Source organism: Gopherus evgoodei, chromosome 11 (assembly GCF_007399415.2).
Source record: "Gopherus evgoodei ecotype Sinaloan lineage chromosome 11, rGopEvg1_v1.p, whole genome shotgun sequence".
NCBI lineage: Eukaryota > Metazoa > Chordata > Testudines > Testudinidae > Gopherus > Gopherus evgoodei.
Genome location: NC_044332.1, coordinates 61,147,777 through 61,168,461, shown reverse-complemented (window position 1 = coordinate 61,168,461; position 20,685 = coordinate 61,147,777). Strand labels below are relative to the sequence as shown.

General features: G+C 38.9%; 1 protein-coding gene across 2 annotated transcripts in view; it reads left to right on the top strand.

Moving 5' to 3' along the window:
- The window catches only part of THSD7B (thrombospondin type 1 domain containing 7B), a 529,845-nt gene extending 511,914 nt beyond the window's left edge, over positions 1 to 17,931 (top strand). For both annotated transcript variants that reach the window (XM_030580720.1, XM_030580719.1), the window contains 8 exons: positions 1,709 to 1,854; positions 8,522 to 8,681; positions 9,151 to 9,324; positions 9,419 to 9,514; positions 10,850 to 10,932; positions 12,270 to 12,462; positions 15,439 to 15,526; positions 16,659 to 17,931. In XM_030580720.1, the coding sequence (XP_030436580.1) occupies positions 1,709 to 1,854; positions 8,522 to 8,681; positions 9,151 to 9,324; positions 9,419 to 9,514; positions 10,850 to 10,932; positions 12,270 to 12,462; positions 15,439 to 15,526; positions 16,659 to 16,740 (1,022 nt within the window). In that variant the 3' untranslated portion in view covers positions 16,741 to 17,931. The remainder of the gene's footprint in view (positions 1 to 1,708; positions 1,855 to 8,521; positions 8,682 to 9,150; positions 9,325 to 9,418; positions 9,515 to 10,849; positions 10,933 to 12,269; positions 12,463 to 15,438; positions 15,527 to 16,658) is intronic.
- Positions 17,932 to 20,685: the final 2,754 nt, after the last annotated feature.

The following is a 20,685-nucleotide window of genomic DNA, read 5'->3' as shown; positions in this document are numbered from 1 at the left end:
CAGTGTCATTAAGTCCTCATAGAAAGAGATGGAACGCTCAGATGGCTTTAATTAAAGAAAAATCAAAATACTTTCCACTGCGCTTCTATAAGCAGTTGTAAAGTCACAAGGAGATGATAATGGGCATCTATCTATCTATCTATCTATCTATCTATCTATCTATCTATCTATCTATCTATCTATCTATCTAATCTTGAATAGCATTAAAAACAAACACAGAAGGGAATAACTCATTGCTGTATCAGAACTTACATTATCAATAATTAAACTTTGTATGACAATACAGTAGAACCTCAGAGTTAAGAACACTCGGGAATGGAGGCTGTTCGTAACTCTGAAATGTCCATAACTCTGAACAAAACGTTATAGCTGTTCTTTCAAAAGCTTATAACTGAAAAAAATGCTGCTTTCCCTTTATTTTTAGTAGTGTACGTTTAACACAGTACTGTACTCTATTTGCCTTTTTATTTTTTTTATCTCTACCTGATGTGTACTTCTGGTTCCAAATGAGGTGTGCGTGATTGACTGGCCAGTTCGTAACTCTGGTGTTTGTAACTCTGACGTTCTACTGTACAACCAGAGATCTCAGTCCTGCATGAGGATCTGCTAGAGTGAATCCCTGCACCTGTACGGAGTCCCATTGACTTTAGGAGACTAGCAGATCCTGATGCAGGATCACAACCTTAAGCTGTGCTGATGTTTCAGCTTTGTTGGCCTTCACAGGCACGGAAGACAGAATGATTCTAAGGAAGGGAGGATGTGGAAAAGATGAAATTACTGTGGCTTACAGAAGGAGAAAGGGGTGAAGGAGAAAAGAGGAGAGGAAGAGGCTTGCAGGAGAGAGAGAGAGGTGCTGGGTAAGAAGAGAGAAGAAATGACACTGGAGAGAAGATAGATCAATTGAGAGAATAAAGAGGTTTGAGGAGAAGAATATGGGGAGAGAGAAGGAAAGAGACTGAAAGAGAAGGAAGGAAAGAACACTGGGACAGAGAAGGGGGGGAGAGAAAGAGAAGAAAGACTAACTGACAAGCTGCTCTGTTATCTTACTGATAGCCACAAAGAAATCACAGGTTGGTCTCATGTAACAATAATAATACCTAGCTCTCATGTAGCAAGTTTCAGAGTGCTTTACAGAGGAGGTCAGCATCATTAGTCCCGTTTTACAGGTGGGGGAAGTGAGGCACAGAGACTTGTGCAAGGTCAATGGCAAGGCCAGGGATAGAACCCAGGTCTTCTGAGTCCCAGTTCAGTTCTCTTCCTGCTAGGCCCCACTGCCTCATATTCAGCCCACTATTGCATTGGCATGTGGTAATATTGCATTTTGGGGCAGTGTTCTCATCCAGCGATACAATAGTATCGTGTTACGAGTTCATTCCCATCTTTCCTAACACTCCCGTGCTGCTGTAAAATGGCTGTCTTCTGGGATAATTAACCTGGTAGTCCGGCAGAATGAATGGAATAGCAGTCAAACACAAGTACCCTGCAGGAATCACATGAAAGGAGCTACATGTGGCTTGAGCACCAGAGTTTTCTAAGCTCTCCCCTTTTTTATGTTACTCAAAGTATCTCCACTACCTGGCATTGTAGTCTGCTTCATTATTCACCACTCACTAGAACATCGCTATAATATTGGAAACTTTTCGATTTACAGTAAATTCTCCATTTCTAGTACAAATCCTATGTACTGGTGTCTTTTCTATTTGTTTAGGCCAGATGATACGTACTCGGTCCATAATTATGCAGTCACAAGGAGAAGGAAGGCTATGCCCTACACAGCTCACCCAGTACAGAAACTGTCCTGTAAAACCCTGCTACACTTGGATTCTCGGGGCATGGTCACCATGCAAAGTAGAGGTATGTCTTGTTGTTATGCTTATGAGGCGCTTCTCAAGTGATGCTCGTAGAAAAGCATTTCATAATGATAAATGGCACAATTAGGTGGCACAATTAATTTATACAGCTTTTCAGAGAACTAAGTATTTTTGCTGCCATTTAGACCATGCTAACATACACTTTAAAACAAAATGAGTTCATCATGCGTAGAACTATTGTGTTTTATCCAGTCATTAGATTAATAGATTCCAAGGCCTGAAGGGACCATTGTGATCATCTAGTCTGACTTGCTGTATAACACAGGCCATCGAACTTCCCCAAAATAACTCCTTTGAACATATATTTTAGATAAACATCCAATATTGTTTTAAAAATTGCCAGTGATGGAGAATCCATCACAACTCTTGGTAAATTGTTCCAATGGCTAATTACCCTCACTTTGCCGACTTGCACCTTATTTCCAGTCTGAATTTATTTAGCTTCATCTTCCAGCCAGTGGACCACGTTATACCTTTCTCTGCTAGATTAAAGAGCCCATTCTCAAATATGTGTTCCCCTTGTAGGTACTTACAGGCTGCACTGAAGTCACAGCTTTAGAAACTAACTGTAACAGTGCAAGTCATAACAGTGTACACATATATCAGTACCGAATTGAGTTCCGCCAACTCTTCCTGGAGTGCAGCTCTAGCAAACCATTATATAATTACTTACAGCAATGCTAGCAAGCAAATGTATGTAGCAGATTTTGGAAGTAGTAATAACAATGACCCCAAGAATAACTGATGTCCCTAGACATTTATAATGTCTTAAACACTTCAATTTAAAGTTATTCTGTGGGTGTTGATTACTTCTTCTTAGTGGAGTTATCAAAATGGCCTGCAAATGTAAAAGACTCTTAAATTGCAATGCATAGCACACATACCCCCCTTGCTTTGTTATCAATGGGAATCTGCATTTTCTCACTATCTTCATGTTGCTTTGTGCTTGCACTGATTTTTCTTACACTTTTCCCCCCTCTCCTTAGTAATTGATGTGAATTAATTTGTAATTAAATTGTTGTGAATTTTCTACACCGAAGTTACTCCTACAGAGTGAAATTTGCTTCACCTCCATTAACCCGTACTAACTGTCCTCCATGAGGAAGAAGTATGGGTGAAATGCCAAGAGGAAATCCACTCCCTTCACCCAGGGCACATGACCTCAGTGCAGATCTCACCATGGCTGCTGTTCCACACTAAGAGGCAAAGAGTGTTGGGGGCCATTAGATGTGTGTGCAAGTGCAGATCCCCTGGCCTTTCTTCTGATCTACCCTTATCATGATGTAGCAGGCTTTGTGCCATCATCTGCTCCCACATTTCTCCCATAGAAGGAAGAGAGGATACAGCAAGTGTGCCTGTGATGACTGCTGCAGCTGGCATAATCTAGAGCAGCCTTAGCCCATTGTAAATTGGAACTGGAACTGTTTTGACCCTTGGCCGGTCCACAATCAGGGAAGCAGCAAGATGACTTAGGGCCACCCTTTCCTTCTGCTCTTTTCAGTTCTGCTAAATACAAACCAGGTACAACTGATAATGTGACCCAGGCATGTAAATGTAATATTTTTGTAGCCCTAACTCTCTGGGATCTAATCTTGTCCAAGTAAACAGGGTTAGTTCTGATGAGTACTAGATGACAGGCCTTTAATTGTAGGAAATAGTGCTGGTGATAAGGGAGTGGACACTACTCTCTGAGTTAGGTACTGAATCGACACCCTGACATATTGCTAAGATTATTAAGTTGACGGCACCTTTTGCAAAATAGAAGCATGTTAAATCTGGAGGCTGGCCAAATTTCAGCTGAGATAAAGTAATTACATCCTGTCTACCCCAGATTTCACCCTGCACTTTCAGTAGGATACAGTATTCTTCTTTCCTCCCTAAACTATTGTGTTGTCTTTCTGTGCTCTACTAAATGGCTGTCAGAGGTGGCTGCACTTCAATGGGAGTTGGTGGAAGGAGGAGTGGTTCCTTTACAATGTATTTTAGCAAAGCTGTTAAGGAGGAGGCATGTTATATAAATGTAAGGCAATTTACTTCTAATTTTTTTCAGGGAATGAATCCTAAATTCACCTTCCAAGGTATCAAAAATCTTGTTTTTCACAGGTGTTCTGTTGAATCGACTTTGACTAAAATGACACCAGAAAAATCTGTTGTGAAAGTAGCCTGACATGGTTAAATAAACAATAATCTTAGTTATGAGAAGTCTACAATATTTATCTTTTCTGTATTATAGGATACCTGTAAAATATTCCGTGGTCTTAGAATAGTAACCATTTTAATCCTAAATTAGTTGTTTGGTGTGAATGAGTAGAGCTGTTTGCATGCTTAGAAGTAGAGCCTGGCCCACCAGATGCTGTGCATTGCAGATTTTCACATTATTTAAGCCAGAGAGAGGTATTACTGTCAGTCCCTGTGTCCTAAAAAAGATACGTTGGAATGCACTTCTGGCAGTGATGGAATGCACTTCCAGCTCCCAAAGGCAGTGCCGTGGTTCAGTGCAAGTCAAGCCCTGATTGCCACTGTCCATGAACCTGCATGCATCACAGGCCATTTCCAGTTGTGCAAGGAGCAAACCTGCAGCCTTCAAAGAGGTGGAAAACCTTTTAGAAGCAGTGAACGTTACCAGTCCTAAAGCAATAAGGTACATAAATGGCAGAAAATTAAACCTGAGTGTGAATGTTTCCCTCTATAACATCTGATCATAACCTGGATAAAAAACATCAACAACATGAAGTATTACTAATTTTTATTATTTGGGTACTAAAGGAACATGAGACGTAGTTAAACATTAACAAATCATTTATCCAGGGCCTCAATATCATTTAAATTAGATGCATTTAATGCCAAATTTCCAAAGGTATTTAGGCTCCTAAATGTGCAGAGAGGCTCCCAGTGGGATTTGCAAAAGTGCCTAAGTGCCTAACTTTTATTAATTGGGAGTTGGGTGCCTAGACACTTTTTAAAAAGCACCTATTTGCATCATTTGGTGCCTAATACCATCAAAAATCTGGCCCTCAATGTCTGATCATGCAGCCCTTTCTCACAAATACCCGAATAGGTGCTCGCTGATGAGGGAAAGTGTTACCCAATTGGGCCCTTAATTAATAACTCTTTTCCCTCAGGAGAGAGAACATTTACCAAGCAGACCTTACTCTTGGGAGCTATGTATGTCCAATAACCTCCTCAGGGATCTTCCTCTGTTTATCACCTGTTATTCAATTTGGGCTGATTATTGATATCCTTACTCTAGTAAATTCCCACTGAACTCTACTGGATGGTTGGAACTTCAGGAATGGGTCCTACATAGTTTTAGGAAGCAAATAGGGACCAGTATTTTTCTCCTGCGTTATTTATGCACCACATATGGTAAAAAAGCAGGCTTCTCCTGTCCTCTGTAAATGGCATCATGACTTCCCATTTTCAAAAAATATGATGATCCGTGCCACGAAAGGACGTTGTTAAGTTTGGTTGTTTGTAAAGCCAGCCTTAAATAATAAACAGAGGTCACCATTAAAGGGTAAACATTTACCACAGCATAATATCTAAGATACAGTAGCTATTTCCTATTCCAAGTACAGGGATATCCAGAGATATCACTGATGTATCACAGTGTAGTAACTGTGTTGACAAAAGGCTGACTTTATAGTGGACAGCACTGTATTAGAGGTAGAGGTATTGTCAGCTAGAATAAGTGTCTTTTCATATCATTTTAGTCCTCTACAATACCGATTAGTCATTTCCTTGTGCTTTTCTTCTAAGTTTGAAATATACAGTAGTTTGATTAGACCCTGTCTGCTGAGAATTCCTTCCATATCATATTCTGTCTCCACCAGTAATTTCTAAGAACTCCAACCCAGTTTGGCACCTGGGTGAGCTATTCACGCACCATTAATCCAAGTCTGCAACAGAGGCTTCTGCAGTGAAATAGCAATTTAGAATAGTAAGTTACAAACAGACTAGATTGAAACACAATGTTGAAAACTTAATGTCTAGCTGCATACAGTAAATCTGCACTAATACTTCTTTTAGACATTTGATTACCAACTGCTTTAAATCCAACTCCTTATACCCTCACTTATATTTCACTACCTGTCAATGAGGAGGTGCAGAGAAAATGAGAAAGGTACTGCATGAATATGGGAAAGCCAGTCTTGAGATTCCTGCTACCAAGCCCAGTGCTGAATAAATATACTTGGTAGGTAGCCCTTTAGGTCTGTGACTGAGGTCCATTCTTTTCAAAGAATCTACTTCCAGGTGATCCAGAGTATCACTTCCCAGAGTAGCCCAATAAAAGCAGAATTTTTACTTAAGGAGTTTTATAAAATGCTCATTTCCATAAAGCTCAAGCATATATGTAATAAATATATTACATAAAGCACATATGTAATAAACATAACATCATTACAAGTCCACATCTTTAAACAGAGGACAACAAACCCCATCACCTACAACAGTCATATCTTCCCTCCTCCCGATAGCATCCTTCAAGGTGTGATTGTCATTTTGTCATCTGTTTAATAAAAAGATATTGATTTTCCAATAAAATTAGTGCTTTTCAATAAGTATTCCACAGCAACCCTGAAGGGGTGTATGGCTCAGGTGACTGGTGGTAGGGTATGGAGCCTTTCAGCTTTGGTTCAGATCTGATCTACTTCATGATAATCAAAAGTTGCTAAGCTTTTATGACAGGTCAGTAAGGTGCATGATATAAAGGAGTGGTCTCTGTCCGCTTTTTCAATTGTTAATTGTCCACATAATAAGGAGAATAAACACATATGCTGTTGATACTATTCTCTGCCATCTCATTGAAGAGTTCAAGGATTTTATTGTTATAAAGACTGACCATCTTTTAACCACTAAGATCAGAGTTGTGATATATTGTCAGGGGAATGTATGGAAATCTACATTCCTTCCACCCATTACATATCCATTCTGTGGCGAAACTGAGGATTTCAGTTTCCAGTGCTGATTGGAAAGGTCTGAATATCATGAGAATATTTTCTAAAGCTCTATGAATTTCACACTTACTGATTATCCAGATGATCAAAAGCCAGTTCCAGTCATTGTGCTCTGTGAATTTGAATTCCTGCTGCAGAGTCACTGGGGTATTGTACTCTTCTTTACTTCCTTGTCCAAACTGTTTAGAGAATTACGCAGCTATTTAACAGTTATGGCCAATTCTACCCTAGAGATGATTACATCTTAGTGCTGGCTAAAGTAATTTCTGTATACATCATGCTCGATCATGTCACTGAGGCCCAGTCCCTGATAGGGCAGTGTGGAGCTGTACCTACCACCATCTCCATGTCCTGACCCTGAGAAGCTCCTGACAGCATCCTCCTGGTGTGCAGGAGAGGCAAGTGCACTGGTACGCTTCTTCATGCATGCAGCACACCTCCCCTTATAGTCCTGCCAGATCTGCTGATCAGAGCATATGGGGAGGAACCTGTTACTTCCTGCCTGCCCAATCACAGCTGTTTCATAAAAGTGCAAGAAGGAGGTTTACCCTCCCTGCAACGTTGCAAACCTGCAGAGGAGGTGGGCACAATCTAGTTACATAGGTCTGGATCCACAGAGGGTCTTAGGCATTGCAATGCTCAGAGTCACTTTACAGCGCCTGACTTTTGGGCACCTAGAAAATCACAGGAACAACACTGCAATCTGCAATACCTGTGTTAGGCACCTAGACATCCTATGCAATGAATCAGGAGAGAGAGTCACCTAAAAATGTGATCTACAAAAGCCGGCACGCCAGGCAAGGTGCCATCTAAGCTAGACAGTGGGAGTTGTTGATGGGGGGTGTGACCTAAACTGTGCCTTACTCTCAGAAAGAGGTGCCTAAGTCCAGGCTGCAAGAAGTCATCTACCTCTGCTAGAGATCCACAAACAGGAACCCTTCTCCTGCAGTCAGGCAGCAAAGCTGCCAAAGGCATTTCTTGTGAGAATGAATTAGGTGCATGCCTTGCTCCACACAAAATGACTGGAGGAAGAGGTGGTGCTGCTGCCGCTGCTGCCCAGTTTATAACTTTTAGCCAGACTACCCAAAACTAGTGATTAGTGCACTCACCTGGGACATGGGAAACCCAGATTCAACTCCCACCTCTGCCAGAGGTGGGTAAGGATTTTAACGGGTCTCTCCCACTTAGCAGAATAGTGCTCTAACCACTGAGCTATGGGATAGTCTGATGTGGGCTCCCTCAATCGCTTGTGTTGAAGCTCTTCCACTCTGAATAAAGAGTGACTGGAGCTGGGGCACTGGACCCTGGGTTTTCCATCTCACAGGTCGGTGCCGTAAGCAGCAGGCTACAGAGTCAGTCTCACTCTCTCTCTCAGGTCCAGTGACTGCTCCAGTGTGGATAAATACTTAAATGTAGGGGACGGGGAGGTGGGAGTGAGTTTAGGCACCTATATGGTTTGGCAGAAGTTTTAGGGATCACAGTGGAGCCTAAAACTGGAATTTATGTACCTAAATCCCAGATTTAGGTGCTTATGTGTGGGGTTTAGGCACCTAATACATTTGTGGATTGAGACTAGAGTCTGTAAAGCACTTTGAAATCCTTCCAGGTGGAAGTGCTATATAAATTCATTTATTATTATTTATTATTTGATTATTGTTTAAGTTAGCAACATGTGATTGTTATCTTTCACAGGGTGGACAATGCGGTGAAGGATTCCAAATCCGTAACCTCACGTGTATAGTTCATGATGCCTCTATGTCTGTTCCATCCAAGCAAGTAAAAAATGCATTTTGTGGAGAACTGCCATCAAAAGACAATGCACTACAATTGCCATGTTCTGTGCCTTGCCCAGGTAAGCTCTCAGGGGGCAGGGATCCCTCTCTAGTTTTAACAGTCATAACTAGTATCAGAAATCAAACCGCTATTAATTATTTGCATTGTGGTAACATCCTTCAATCAGGCTCAGGGCCCTATTGTTCTAATACAAGTACACAAGAAGATACAGCCTACAAAGAGCTTCTAATGTAATCCAAGACAAGATACAGCAGACTTTCTGCCAAGCAGTTGGAGGGCATGGGGGAGAGAAAATGAAGGTGACAGTAATAAGAATTTGTGATTCTACAGATTAGCTGCATGTTCACCCTGATGGTTTTAGATCTTTTGAAAGAGGTTTTCCATTATTTTGCAGATACAAAAATAACAGAAGAAGCCATGCTAGTGGGTTATAATTGGCATTATTTCCAAAAGACTAGCTGTATGTTTAAACCATCCTTTGAGGCTGTCTCCTTCGGATAACAGTGTCTTATTCTTTTGACATGTAGGTGATTGCCATTTGACAGGATGGTCAGAGTGGAGCTCATGTGAGCTAACGTGTATTGATGGCAGGAGCTTTGAGACCACTGGTCGCCAGTCTCGGTCAAGAACCTTTATCATTCAGTCTTTTGAAAACCGAGACAGCTGTCCTGAGCAAGTCTTGGAGACACGACCTTGTTCAGGTACTGAAGCCACAGCCCTTGGCTTTATTCCACTACAGGTTTATGTTTTTATAGTTATGGGAAGGTTAATTGCTTTGTCTTGTTTAAATTGTAGGAGGGAAATGTTATAACTATGCATGGAAAACCAGCCTTTGGAGAGATAATGAACGTACTGTGTGGTGCCAGCGTTCAGATGGGGTAAATGTCACAGGTATGTCTACAAAGCATGGGACACAATGTGGAAGCTTAGCTGAGAATTATTAGGGTTAGCATGGGAGGGAAATGTAAAGAGTTTTTAAAATTATGTGAAACTTGAAAGAAACAAAAACCATTGTTAGCTGATTTTGGACATAGATTTCCCAAAGCTCAATTTGTATTGTCTGATTAGGTCCTTTTAATAATGACTTATTTGTGTTTGAATTTAGTTAGGAAACACAGATATGAATTCACCAACTTCATATCAGATCATTGTAACAAATAGGATGTAAATAAGATGATTTGCCAATTTATGCCCAGGTTTTGTTGGTGATTCAAACACAAATATGAATTCACTAAAAAGGCCTGAGTGGGCCAGTTTGTATATCCGTTATCAGTGTGAGTGTTACATAATTTTAGAGAAAGAAGGAGAAACCGCATGGGTGCTTGCAGATTCTGCAATTCTTCTTCCCTTTTGTGCACCAGGAATCTTCATCCACTCACCCCTCCACCTCTATCAATAGAAAAGCATACTATATGGTCAGCACTTCCAGGCCCAGTGAATCCACATGGTTTGCTAGTCCCTAGGATCTCTTTCTGGTTATATAAATGAGGAAATAGGTAGATATGAAAACAGAAATCTTCCCACCCTACTCCTATATATAAAGATTTTTTTAAAAAATGTTATATAACAAACATTAGCTGCAAGGATAGCAAAGTAGTTAAAGGAGCTGGTTCTACAACAGGGTTCCAAAAAGAACTAGATAAACTCATGAGGATAGGTCCAGCAATGGCTATTAGCCAAGATGGGCAGGGATGGTTTGCCAGAAGCTGGGAATGAGCAGCAGGGAATGGATCACTTGATGATTATCTGTTCTGTTCATTCCCTCTGGGGCACCTCGCACTGGCAACCTTCAGAAGTCAGGATACTGGGCTAGATGGACCTTTGGTCTGACCCAGTATGGTCGTTCTTATGTTCGCATTTTCCATATTCATATGAAAGCTTCAAGCAGTACAAGGAGTAGTGGACGCCAGTGTGGATTAGACGCCAGTGTGAGATACAGGAAATCTTCTAGACTTCTTATGTGGCCTCAGGAACGTCATTTAATCTCTCTCTACCCCTTTTCCCCATCAGTAAAATGGATAAAAATTCCCTGCCTTGTGAAGCTAGCTTAACTAATGAGTCATACAGAGCTACTATGATGATGAAGCTCCATAGAAGAGCATATAAATAAATTTTAAAATAAGCAAAAAAATGCTATTCAACCCCAGAAAGATGAGCATTAATCTTTTTCAAAACATTATAAAATGTATTCTTGAAAGTACGTGGTGATGAGAATTTCTTTTACAGGAGGTTGTTCTGTTCACACCCAGCCTGCTGAAACCAGACACTGCAATCCAGAGTGCAAAAAACCATTCACCTACTGCACCCAGGTACGCGGCTGCTGCAGAAGATATTTTAGGAATTCTCTTATCTCGAACATCTTAGAAGCTTTCTAACCCCTCTACCAATGGTGTGTACATGACACCACCTAGAGATGATTCTGGGAATTTGTGTTTAGAATTTAGATCCTGAGGAGAAGGTGACTTGCACAAATCTGAGCTGGGTTGACTGATACATTTCTGGTTTGCTTTTTAATTAAGAGTTTTATCTGAGCTGTTGACTATAGATATGAGAGGTCTGGAACTTCTTTAAAGATGGGAGCTCAAAGACTTCTCCCTTTCTACTCCCTGGGAGGGGACAGAGAGAGCCAGGAGGAGGCAGTGACACATCCCCAAGCTTACAGAGTCAGGCTGGTGCACAGAGAAGCAAACAACTAACCCCAGAGAGGTGGTATAGTAGGCACATCCCCCTGCCCACTGGGGACTCTGCCAGGCACCCTGAGGTTGGATGTTTGCCCTGGAGAGGTTCAGCTCCATGCCATCCCTTACTCTGGGGTATGCCTAATGGCCATGATCTAGACTGACATAAGCAAAGAGCTGTATTGGTCCCAGTATATTAGAGAGACAGTGTGGGTGAGGTAATATCATTTCTCTCTCACCAACAGAAGTTAGTCCAATAAAAGCTATTACCTCACCCACCTTGTCTCTAATAAACAGCATTTTCAAACTTGAGTGTCTTAGACACCTAAAGTGGCATGATTTACAAAGATGCTGGGCATCTGCAGCACCTACCAATGTCAACAGGAATAGCAGGTGCAGTGGGCTTTGAATCAAGCCCTAGGTGTCTGACTTCAAACATTGCTCTTTGAAAGGGTTCCCATGCTGTTGTTGTTTTCCTTTAAATTAGTGATAGTTTCTCAGCCATAACCACATATTAACAAGCTTTCTTTTTGTCTCAGAATGTGTAGCTACGGTTGGTTACACAGTTCTGTAAGCAGGCTCAGTGGGTGAAATCCTGGGCTCAGTGAAGTGAACAGCAAATCTTCCATTGACTTCACTGGTTTTCATGTGGTATTTTTGGTCTCATCCATTGTATTTTGTAAGCCCTGTCTCTGTGGGTTTTCCTTTTATCTAGTGGTGATATTCTAGCTTGGCTGCTGTTGAAATTAATAAAATATTTTACTTTATTATTATGATTGGGAAAATATACTGTGTACATGGGCCTTTCACTGTCTGTGTGCATAGTGTAAGACATTTCTGAGAATATAAATATAAGCAAGTCACAGAATACTTGTGTGGGGGGAATCAGAAAAATATCACAGATTTCCTTGACATGCTTAGTAGAATGTACTATGTGGTTTAATACTAAACAAATATTTGTTGCTTAGAGTGGAGTCTGCAGTTGTGAGAGAGGATATACAGAAATAATGAGATCAAATGGTTTCCTGGATTACTGCATGAAGGTACCAGGCTTGGAAGATAAGAAAGCTGATGTTAAAACCAGTGCTGGAAAGAATAAACCTGTCAACTCAAAAATGCATGACATTTTCAAAGGATGGTCTATTCAGCCTTTTAATCCAGGTAAAAAAAAATGAATAGAAAGAATACATGTTTCTCTATAGAAGAAATACTTTGTAAATCTTAAAATCAAGGATTGTGAAGGAGAGTTTAAATTGTGAGACTAGTATGCTAGTTTGTATCTCTTCGTTTATTCCTTCGCTGTCATATCCAGCATAATCATAATTTATTATGCTGAGATATAATAGAGACTGAATGAAGCAATAATGTTTGGCAAAAACACCCCCATATGGAGTTCTTGGAGTTACTTGGAATCACATCTGGCTACTAAATAGTGATGTTCTACAAATGTGCTTGGTACCAGGGAAAGACACCTTGCGTCATTAGCATTTCTAAAGGTCTTAAACATAAGATTTCTTACAGGTTTCATGACTGGAGACAGGTTTGATTAATCATGTGTTGTCGTGTTTTGAAAGGATGTGGGGAAAAAATAGGCTAATGAATATAGACACAAACTGAATTTAGTTAAAAAGGGTTTACCCAGAAGAAAGAGATTATGTATTAGGTTGTGATACCTTTACAATGAGTAGCAATTTGTTCCTCAAGTAGTCCCATTGTGGAGTTAAGGTGCTACAGTAGCTGTGAATTAGGGTATCACAATCTGGTCAGAAATTAGCATTTGTGCACTGACATGATATCTTGAGTTAATACTTATTTAAATACATGGCAGACTTCCTATTTGCTTCAATAGGAGGTGGATTTCACCCATGGATATAGTATCTGATTACCAGTTTAGATGTTATTCTTTATTGAGTAACCTAACCAACAATTCTGGGGAACAGCACAACTATAACAACTAGGTTTGGTTGGCAAAATTCTTCAATGGGAGAACTTCAGAAAATACAGAGTCTTCAGAAACAAACACACTGGCTTGCTCTTCTAGCTTTGGTTGATCTTTTCTTCCCCACTGCAAACGTTTTAAAATTTTTATTTTACTTTTCCCCCATTTTGAAACAATATTTATAAGAGTAATTGTATGCCAAAAAACAATAGTGAAGAAACATCAAGATGGACATTTTGATAGACTGAAGTCTCAAGCGTACAAGTTAAGTTCTCCACAAGGAGATTAACTCTATAATACACAAAATGACTGTATTGTATTGTATTGTATTTCTTATGTTTGCAAATTAGTCTGTGATGATCACACAAAATTGGGAAATGTAATGAAAGTTCCTATTATATTATGCGGGACAGAGTTAAGGCTGCCTGAGTGTCTTGATATGTGTGATTTCAAATCAACTTTAATGTTACATTAGCTTATTTGGTTTGCATATAATAATAGATCTCTGTATTTACTATATCCAAGCTAATAGTACAGTCAGTGGTTTTTAGAACAGAGCATGGTCCAGAAAGAGAGGCAATATAACAACAGTGGTATGTGTGCCTTTCTCTAAAGTTTGACAGTTGATTTTTTAGTTCACTTGCTTGTTACATTTGTAAGTATACGTAAAATTACATTTCATAACAACTTGATGAGTCTGACATTTGTGTCCCCTAAGATGTTTTGCATGACCATGCATATCTAGTTTTGGAGCAAATGATAATTATTTATCTAATTACTATTAAACTACATTCTATGAAGCCAGAGTGCAGGTACAGAGACATTCCTCAAGTCAAGATGTAATTTAAATAATATTGTTTAAAATGTAAGGCTGGATGCTCCCCTGCATTTATACCAGCAAAGGAGAGCAGAAAGAAACAAATCAGGCGAGGGGGCTCTTTTTGTGTGACCACTTGGGTGTTTTCTAGGTCTCTGGTTTCTAGCTATCCGTGCTCAGGTTGAGAGGTGCAGCATGCTTCTCTCCTAACCCATTAAAAATATCAACAGCAAAGTCAGCAGACACTCCATGATGAGCCCTTCCCATAGAGGGAGATAGAATGCAACTGTTGAGGGTCATTGACTAAGGAATCATGATGCAGGGAAGAAATGCCTCAAGTGTAGCACAGAGGGACAGCTTTCCCATAAGATCAGAGCCTCTTTTCTTGGTGTTTTATGGTTTTTGGAGGCTGCATTCCTCTGCTTCTTGTAACTCCCCCAAGCTCCTTATAGAACATCTGTGATACCAAGGGAGAACTGAAGACCCATTGTACCACCACTGAAAACCCAGGCTAGCAAGGTGTTGGTAGCATTGGAAAGTGTAGTACCAGGTAAATTGCACTTCCCTCAAGAAACTAATTTAAAAAAAACAGTAATCTTTGAAAAAATCTCATCATTCAGATTGAAAATACAATAATTGGCTGCATCTGTGTGATGTTTCAACTCTTACATGAGATTGAGTTTTGTACAGTCTCTGGTCTGTTATTCCCACTGGCTCATGTTGACATTTGTTGACATCATCTGGAATTTATACCAAACAGCAAAATCCTGAAATGTCTTTCAGAACAAAAGATTTTGATTCAGAATCGTCAATTTTGTTAACCAGAAGGAAACGTTTCAGCATTCTCAAATTAAAACATTTCTCTTTGGGCCAACTCAGTATTGAACTGTGTCCACCTGTGCCTCATGAAAGTTGTAGTTAGGTTGCCTTTTTTCCCCATTATCTTCTATGGACTGGACTCCCTACCTTGACTACTTTTCCCAGGATGCACTGTGGTCATCTGACTCCTGTGACACACCACCGCAGGCCAGGAAGAGGGGAGACTGTGTCTATGTGGGATGACCTGAAATAAAATATTTCATTTTTATTTTTCCATAAATATAATGAAGAAAAAACAGCAAAATCAAATTTTTCTTACAGAGAACACATTTTTTTAAAATCAGAAAAGAGTTTGCCACAAAATTTCCAACCAGCTCTAGTTAGCTCCTAGCACCAGTTTCCAGTCAGTAACCTTAATTTTATTCTTATGTGTTAAGACATTATGCATTCTCTTTATATATAGACTGGTAAGAATTAGAAGTATTAGTAAAATAAAGCTTAATAAATGTGATTTGTATTCTGTCTCCTGTCCCCTCCCCCACCCCAATGTATTTTAAAATAGATGGTAGACTTAAGATTTGGGTGTACGGAGTATCAGCTGGTGGTTTTCTCATCATACTTTTCCTGATTTTTACATCCTATCTTGTTTGGTAAGTACTCTCAGTGTTTTGTTTGTTTGTATTTAAGTCATTTGAAATGCATGATAGTCAAATGCATCAGTGTCACCATGATGTCATTCAGTGGGTCTCAAACTTCTTCACTGGCGACCCCTTTCACACAGCAAGCTTCTGAGTGTGACCCCCCTAATAAATTAAACATGCTTTTTAATATATATGACACTATTATAAATGCTGGAGATAACCAGGGTTTGGGGTGGAGGCTGACAGCTCGTGACCCCCAATGTAATAACCTCATCATCCCCTGAGGGGGCCCGACCTCCAGTTTGAGAACCCCTGATGGAATTGAATTAAAGCAGATATCAGTTTGGCCCATTACTTTGTCCCAGGTGTTAGAATAATGCAAATTCTGCAAAAAGCTGCTCTAAGCTGCGTCACAACGGGGTAGAGAATCAGGCAGCCATAACTGTCTCCCTCACAGCTTGACCATTCTGCTGTGTCCAGAATCTAGCCCATACATATTTCCCTTGTTCTGCCTTTTTTACTCTAGGGGTGTATGTATTAAAACAGAATCTCTGTGTTTTTTAAGAATTTTTGTTCTAGTTACTTTCTTTTTCAATCAAAGTCCAAACTACCCATTATTTGTGACCTCACAGGTTGAGAATATAGAGATGTTTAGGAGTACGATATCACAAGTATAATTCTATGAAATCCCTTGAGAAATAAGGAGTTTATAAAGTTCTGTGTAACAAATATTTCTACCTTTTTGCAATAAAAAAGGGGGGAAAGAAATGAGGATTTATGAGATACAGGCAGAATTGTTTCTAAATTGACTTGTTTCAGTTTTTCTGAGGTGCAGTTGCTCTTTTTTGTTTTTGCCTTGTGTACAGATTAAGAACAAAAATTATCTACATTTCAAATAGCACGTTAGCCTGCACTCTTTACTCAGGTGATAATTCTATTGAACTCAGTAGGAATCTTCTTTCAGTAATTGCAGAAATAGCCCTATAACTTGTTTTCTTAAATGTGTTCAGTGTATGATAGGTGTCATGTAATTTGTGAATGGAAATAGCTGGAGCATAAAGTTTAATATATTTGTAGGGTTTCAAATGATATCTCAATTCACATTTTTGATTTCTGAAGCATGTTTTCATTTTTCTTTTAGCAAAAAACCAAAACAGCATCAAAGTACTCCTCCACAACAGAAGCCTCTGACCTTCGCTTATGATGGAGACATGGACATGTAACATAAAAGAAATCCAAATGTATACTTCAACTGCCTTAACTGCTTACTCTTTTATAACTTTCAGATTCCTCAGTTTTTTGAGGAATCCCTTGACATGTAATATACCAGGCGGAATATAAATATTGCAAATGTGGAATTTTGCCTCTGGTTTATTTAAAAAATGGAGTCAAAGACCTTTAGATCTTGTGAAAATTTTTCCAAATTTTTCTTGTGAAAATGCATCTCTTCCTGTTTGACAATAGGAATAAAAAAAAATACGTTTTTTTAAATAACATTTACTTTAAAAAAAAGCATGACAATCCTATGGAAAATGTGACATTCAATGTAAATGACAAATTTGACACTTCATCATTATGCACTATATTAGTGCAGAGTTCCTTATTCTGCACATACTTCAACAATGAGTTTTCTAGTGTTTATGTTTAGTTCAAAAGACTTTGAAGCTAGATTGTGTATTTTGAGAATGCAAAAAAAAAAGAATGTGTTGAAATAACTGGAATTCTCCGGGTTTTTAAAGTTACTGCTTTCTTATGCTGTTTTCTAGCCTGGAATATGATTTTGCAGCATTTCCATCAATAGGACAGAATAAGGATTGTTTAAATTTACAGCACAAGAAGTGATATAGGTGGTTTCTTACTGAATATGTTTTTTAAAGAGATGAGTAAATAGATGTTTTGATGAATGGGTAGAGAATTTGATTGTTTACAAATGTATTTTAAATTAGATCAAACCATGTAGATACATTCTGGCCATTTTAAATTATAATTCAGTTTAATTACTACAAACTCTGCTTTTGTAATTTAAATTTTCTTATCTGAAATATTTATACATTCTTTTTTGAATTTAATTATCTGACCTCATTTAATATACATCTGACACAACTACTGTTTGTAGAAGATCTTGCTTTTTAAATGTTTGAAAAATACTGAAAAGTTACCATTGTAAACATCTTGGGAACATTCGAAGAAAATAAGTGTTTGTAATAGCATGTGTTGCAAGTAAGAAAGTGCCATCTTGTGGTATTGATGTGTATTTACACGCAAATAAAATGTTCGAGAGTGAGAATTTTGCTTCCAGTATATTGACTTAAATGTGTGTTAAACGCTTTCATTTTGACCCTTTAGTATGCCTCAAATCACACTCTGTACTGGATGAAAACCCTGGATAGTCCAGAGTTTTCACCTGAGTGGGTCTGGACCTTGTCCCATCCTGTCTACTATTGCAGGTCAGAAAATGGAATTTTATAGTCAGCTGCAGCTCTTGGTTGCTGCTCTCAACGTGAATGTTGTAGTGCACTTTGAATTACAAGCCAATCTGTGATGCTTCATTCTCTCCATGGTCATTGCTCTCCAATGAATATATATATATTTTCAATTATAGGTCCTTGTTTTTCAACCACAGTGGGTAGCATCTGTTGTAAATTATCAATGTATTTATTGCACTGTTCTACTATGAGATGTTACTCAAAACAGGAAAGGTCTAAATAAGAGATCAGTTACTTGTCATTATTGGTTTGTCTTCAGTTCACAAATACTATGCGAGCTGTGTTATATCAATTCATAGGCAACCTGTGGACTGGAAGATTATTATTCTGCAGTATAATAAACAGATCAGTACAGAGAACTGCTCTTTAGATTGGACATTCCTTATTTACAGTGTCACAATAGAGATTCAGGAGATTTATAACCAATTAACTCCTTGGGCTTCTGTGCTGCACCACTGTGGTTAAGGTCGTTGCTTTCAAAGACAAGCAATAATGAAACAAATCATTTCTACATTAAACAGCAGTTACTGTTAATATTACATAAATTCCTAGATTTTAAGACCAGAAAGGACCATTATGATAATCTAGTCTGACCTCCTTCACAATATTTTAAGTGACTATTTCATTTATTCCAACAATTTGTGGTTGAACTAGACAATGGAATTAGATTGTGGAACTCATTGCCACATGAAGTCATCCTGGCCAAGAACTTAAGATTCAAAAAGATACAGATATCCAGAGTTTTCAAAATGTATGATAATTTTGGAAGGGATGTTAACCCTCATGCTTTAGGATTTACACCAGCTTCTAAGTACTGGAGAAGAGACCTAGCGCGGGGAATGGAGTGGTATATTACCATACATCTGTTTACTGTTCCTTTCTCTGAAGCACCTGGTTGCTGGCCACTGTCAGAGACAGGATGAACCTTGGATCTGATCCAGTCTGGCAATTCCCATATTCATGACTAGACCATCTCTCTAGTCTATCTCTTGTTTGATGCAGCTTCCTCTATTTTGTAGCTGTTATACATGCTTTAGACCTCACTCTAAAAGGCTTTAGATCCACATTTTCTCAGCTATGGTACCGTCGTGTTCCTTTCAAAGAACACAGGATAGGAAAAGTGAGTCACACAAAATGCAATAGAATAAAATAGCCAGATTGTCAAGAACCTTAGCTGGACAACTGTGGGTCATATGCACATGCACCTCATGAATTGTGCTCATAAAGAGGGTGTTTGAGTGCACAAGTACCACATTTATGCATTTAACTGTGCTTAGTATATAACTTCATTTACATACATGAATGGAAAGAATGGAGAGAGATATTTTAAATATAATTTTAACTCTACTTCTCAATTGCGAAGCAACAATTCAGAAAGAAAATAATGTTCAGATCCTTAGTGTATTGGTCTTAGTCCTGACTGCTTGTTGTATAATCTGGCCCCATAACAGATTAAAATTTCATTTAGAACAATTACATTTCTAGCCTTATGGCTGTGAAAATGACCTTTCACATGTAACCGAATACAATATAGAAAACATAGCTCTGAGACATAGGTGAACTGCCACCATTCATCTCAGTAGGGTGTTAATTCTGAAGCCTAATTATGGCTATTTACATTTAAGTGGTATGGGTGAACTCCTTATCCAATTGAAATGAATGGAAAACTCCCATTTATTTCAATCTGAATAGGATTTCACCCAATCTATGTAATTGTCTGGTTTTCATTCATTTACAATGTTTAAATTGGATGTTGTCTTAAAAGATTTTCAGTTATGAGAAAATGGAACTCAGAAGGCGATTCCAGTGGAATACTTTAAATACAAACCTTGGTGTAAATATATAAATGAAATCTATTACATTATACTTTAAAATTAAACATGCATTGCCTATATTTCAGAGATGTGGATAGAACCTCATGCCCATAAAATTCAATGGCAGCTAAACGTGCTCAATACCTTTGAAAACCAGAGCATCTATAAAACAGTAGGGCAAACATGGCTCTGGTATAAATAGGGGCAACACCAGTGATTTGTCAGTTTAAAACAGAGTTGGGTTTACCACAGCTGACCCGATTCTAAATCAGCTATTGCTTGTTGTCTAATCTTGAATTGAAATTGAGAGCCATTTCCTACTCCAGTGTCTAAGGAACACAGGCAAGATACTTCCTCAAAGTTGCAGAGATAATAAAAGACTTTCCTTCCTGTCAGAGTTGTACATAGTCATTCCTGAGAGCACAAGATAGCAGAACTAGCATCATGCTATGCAGCTACCATAGAATCAGCAATTAACAATAATATACTATAGAGGCACAAGGGATAAAACCCCATTCACAGCTGCATGCTCCTCTCCTGGGCAGACACTTGGTTTATATCCAGTTTTATGAAGCTGTATTCTGGGTAGATCTCATTTATTCAAGTGCCAACAATGTGTTTGATGTTATTTGATGCCCTGAGCTACCTCCTGACAGATACTTAGTTACTTTCCTTTACGTGTTGGCATCGCTTGTTCAGCTAGCCGTGCCCATAAAGATAATGTCATTTGATTTGAATTTGTAACACTTCTAGTAGGTTGCAGCTCCAAGCTCAGGCTATGTCTATAATAGGAGCATTTTACTGGTATGAGAATACTAGTATCCTATGCCAGCAAAATGCTCCTACAGTGGCCGCAGCTAAGTATGGT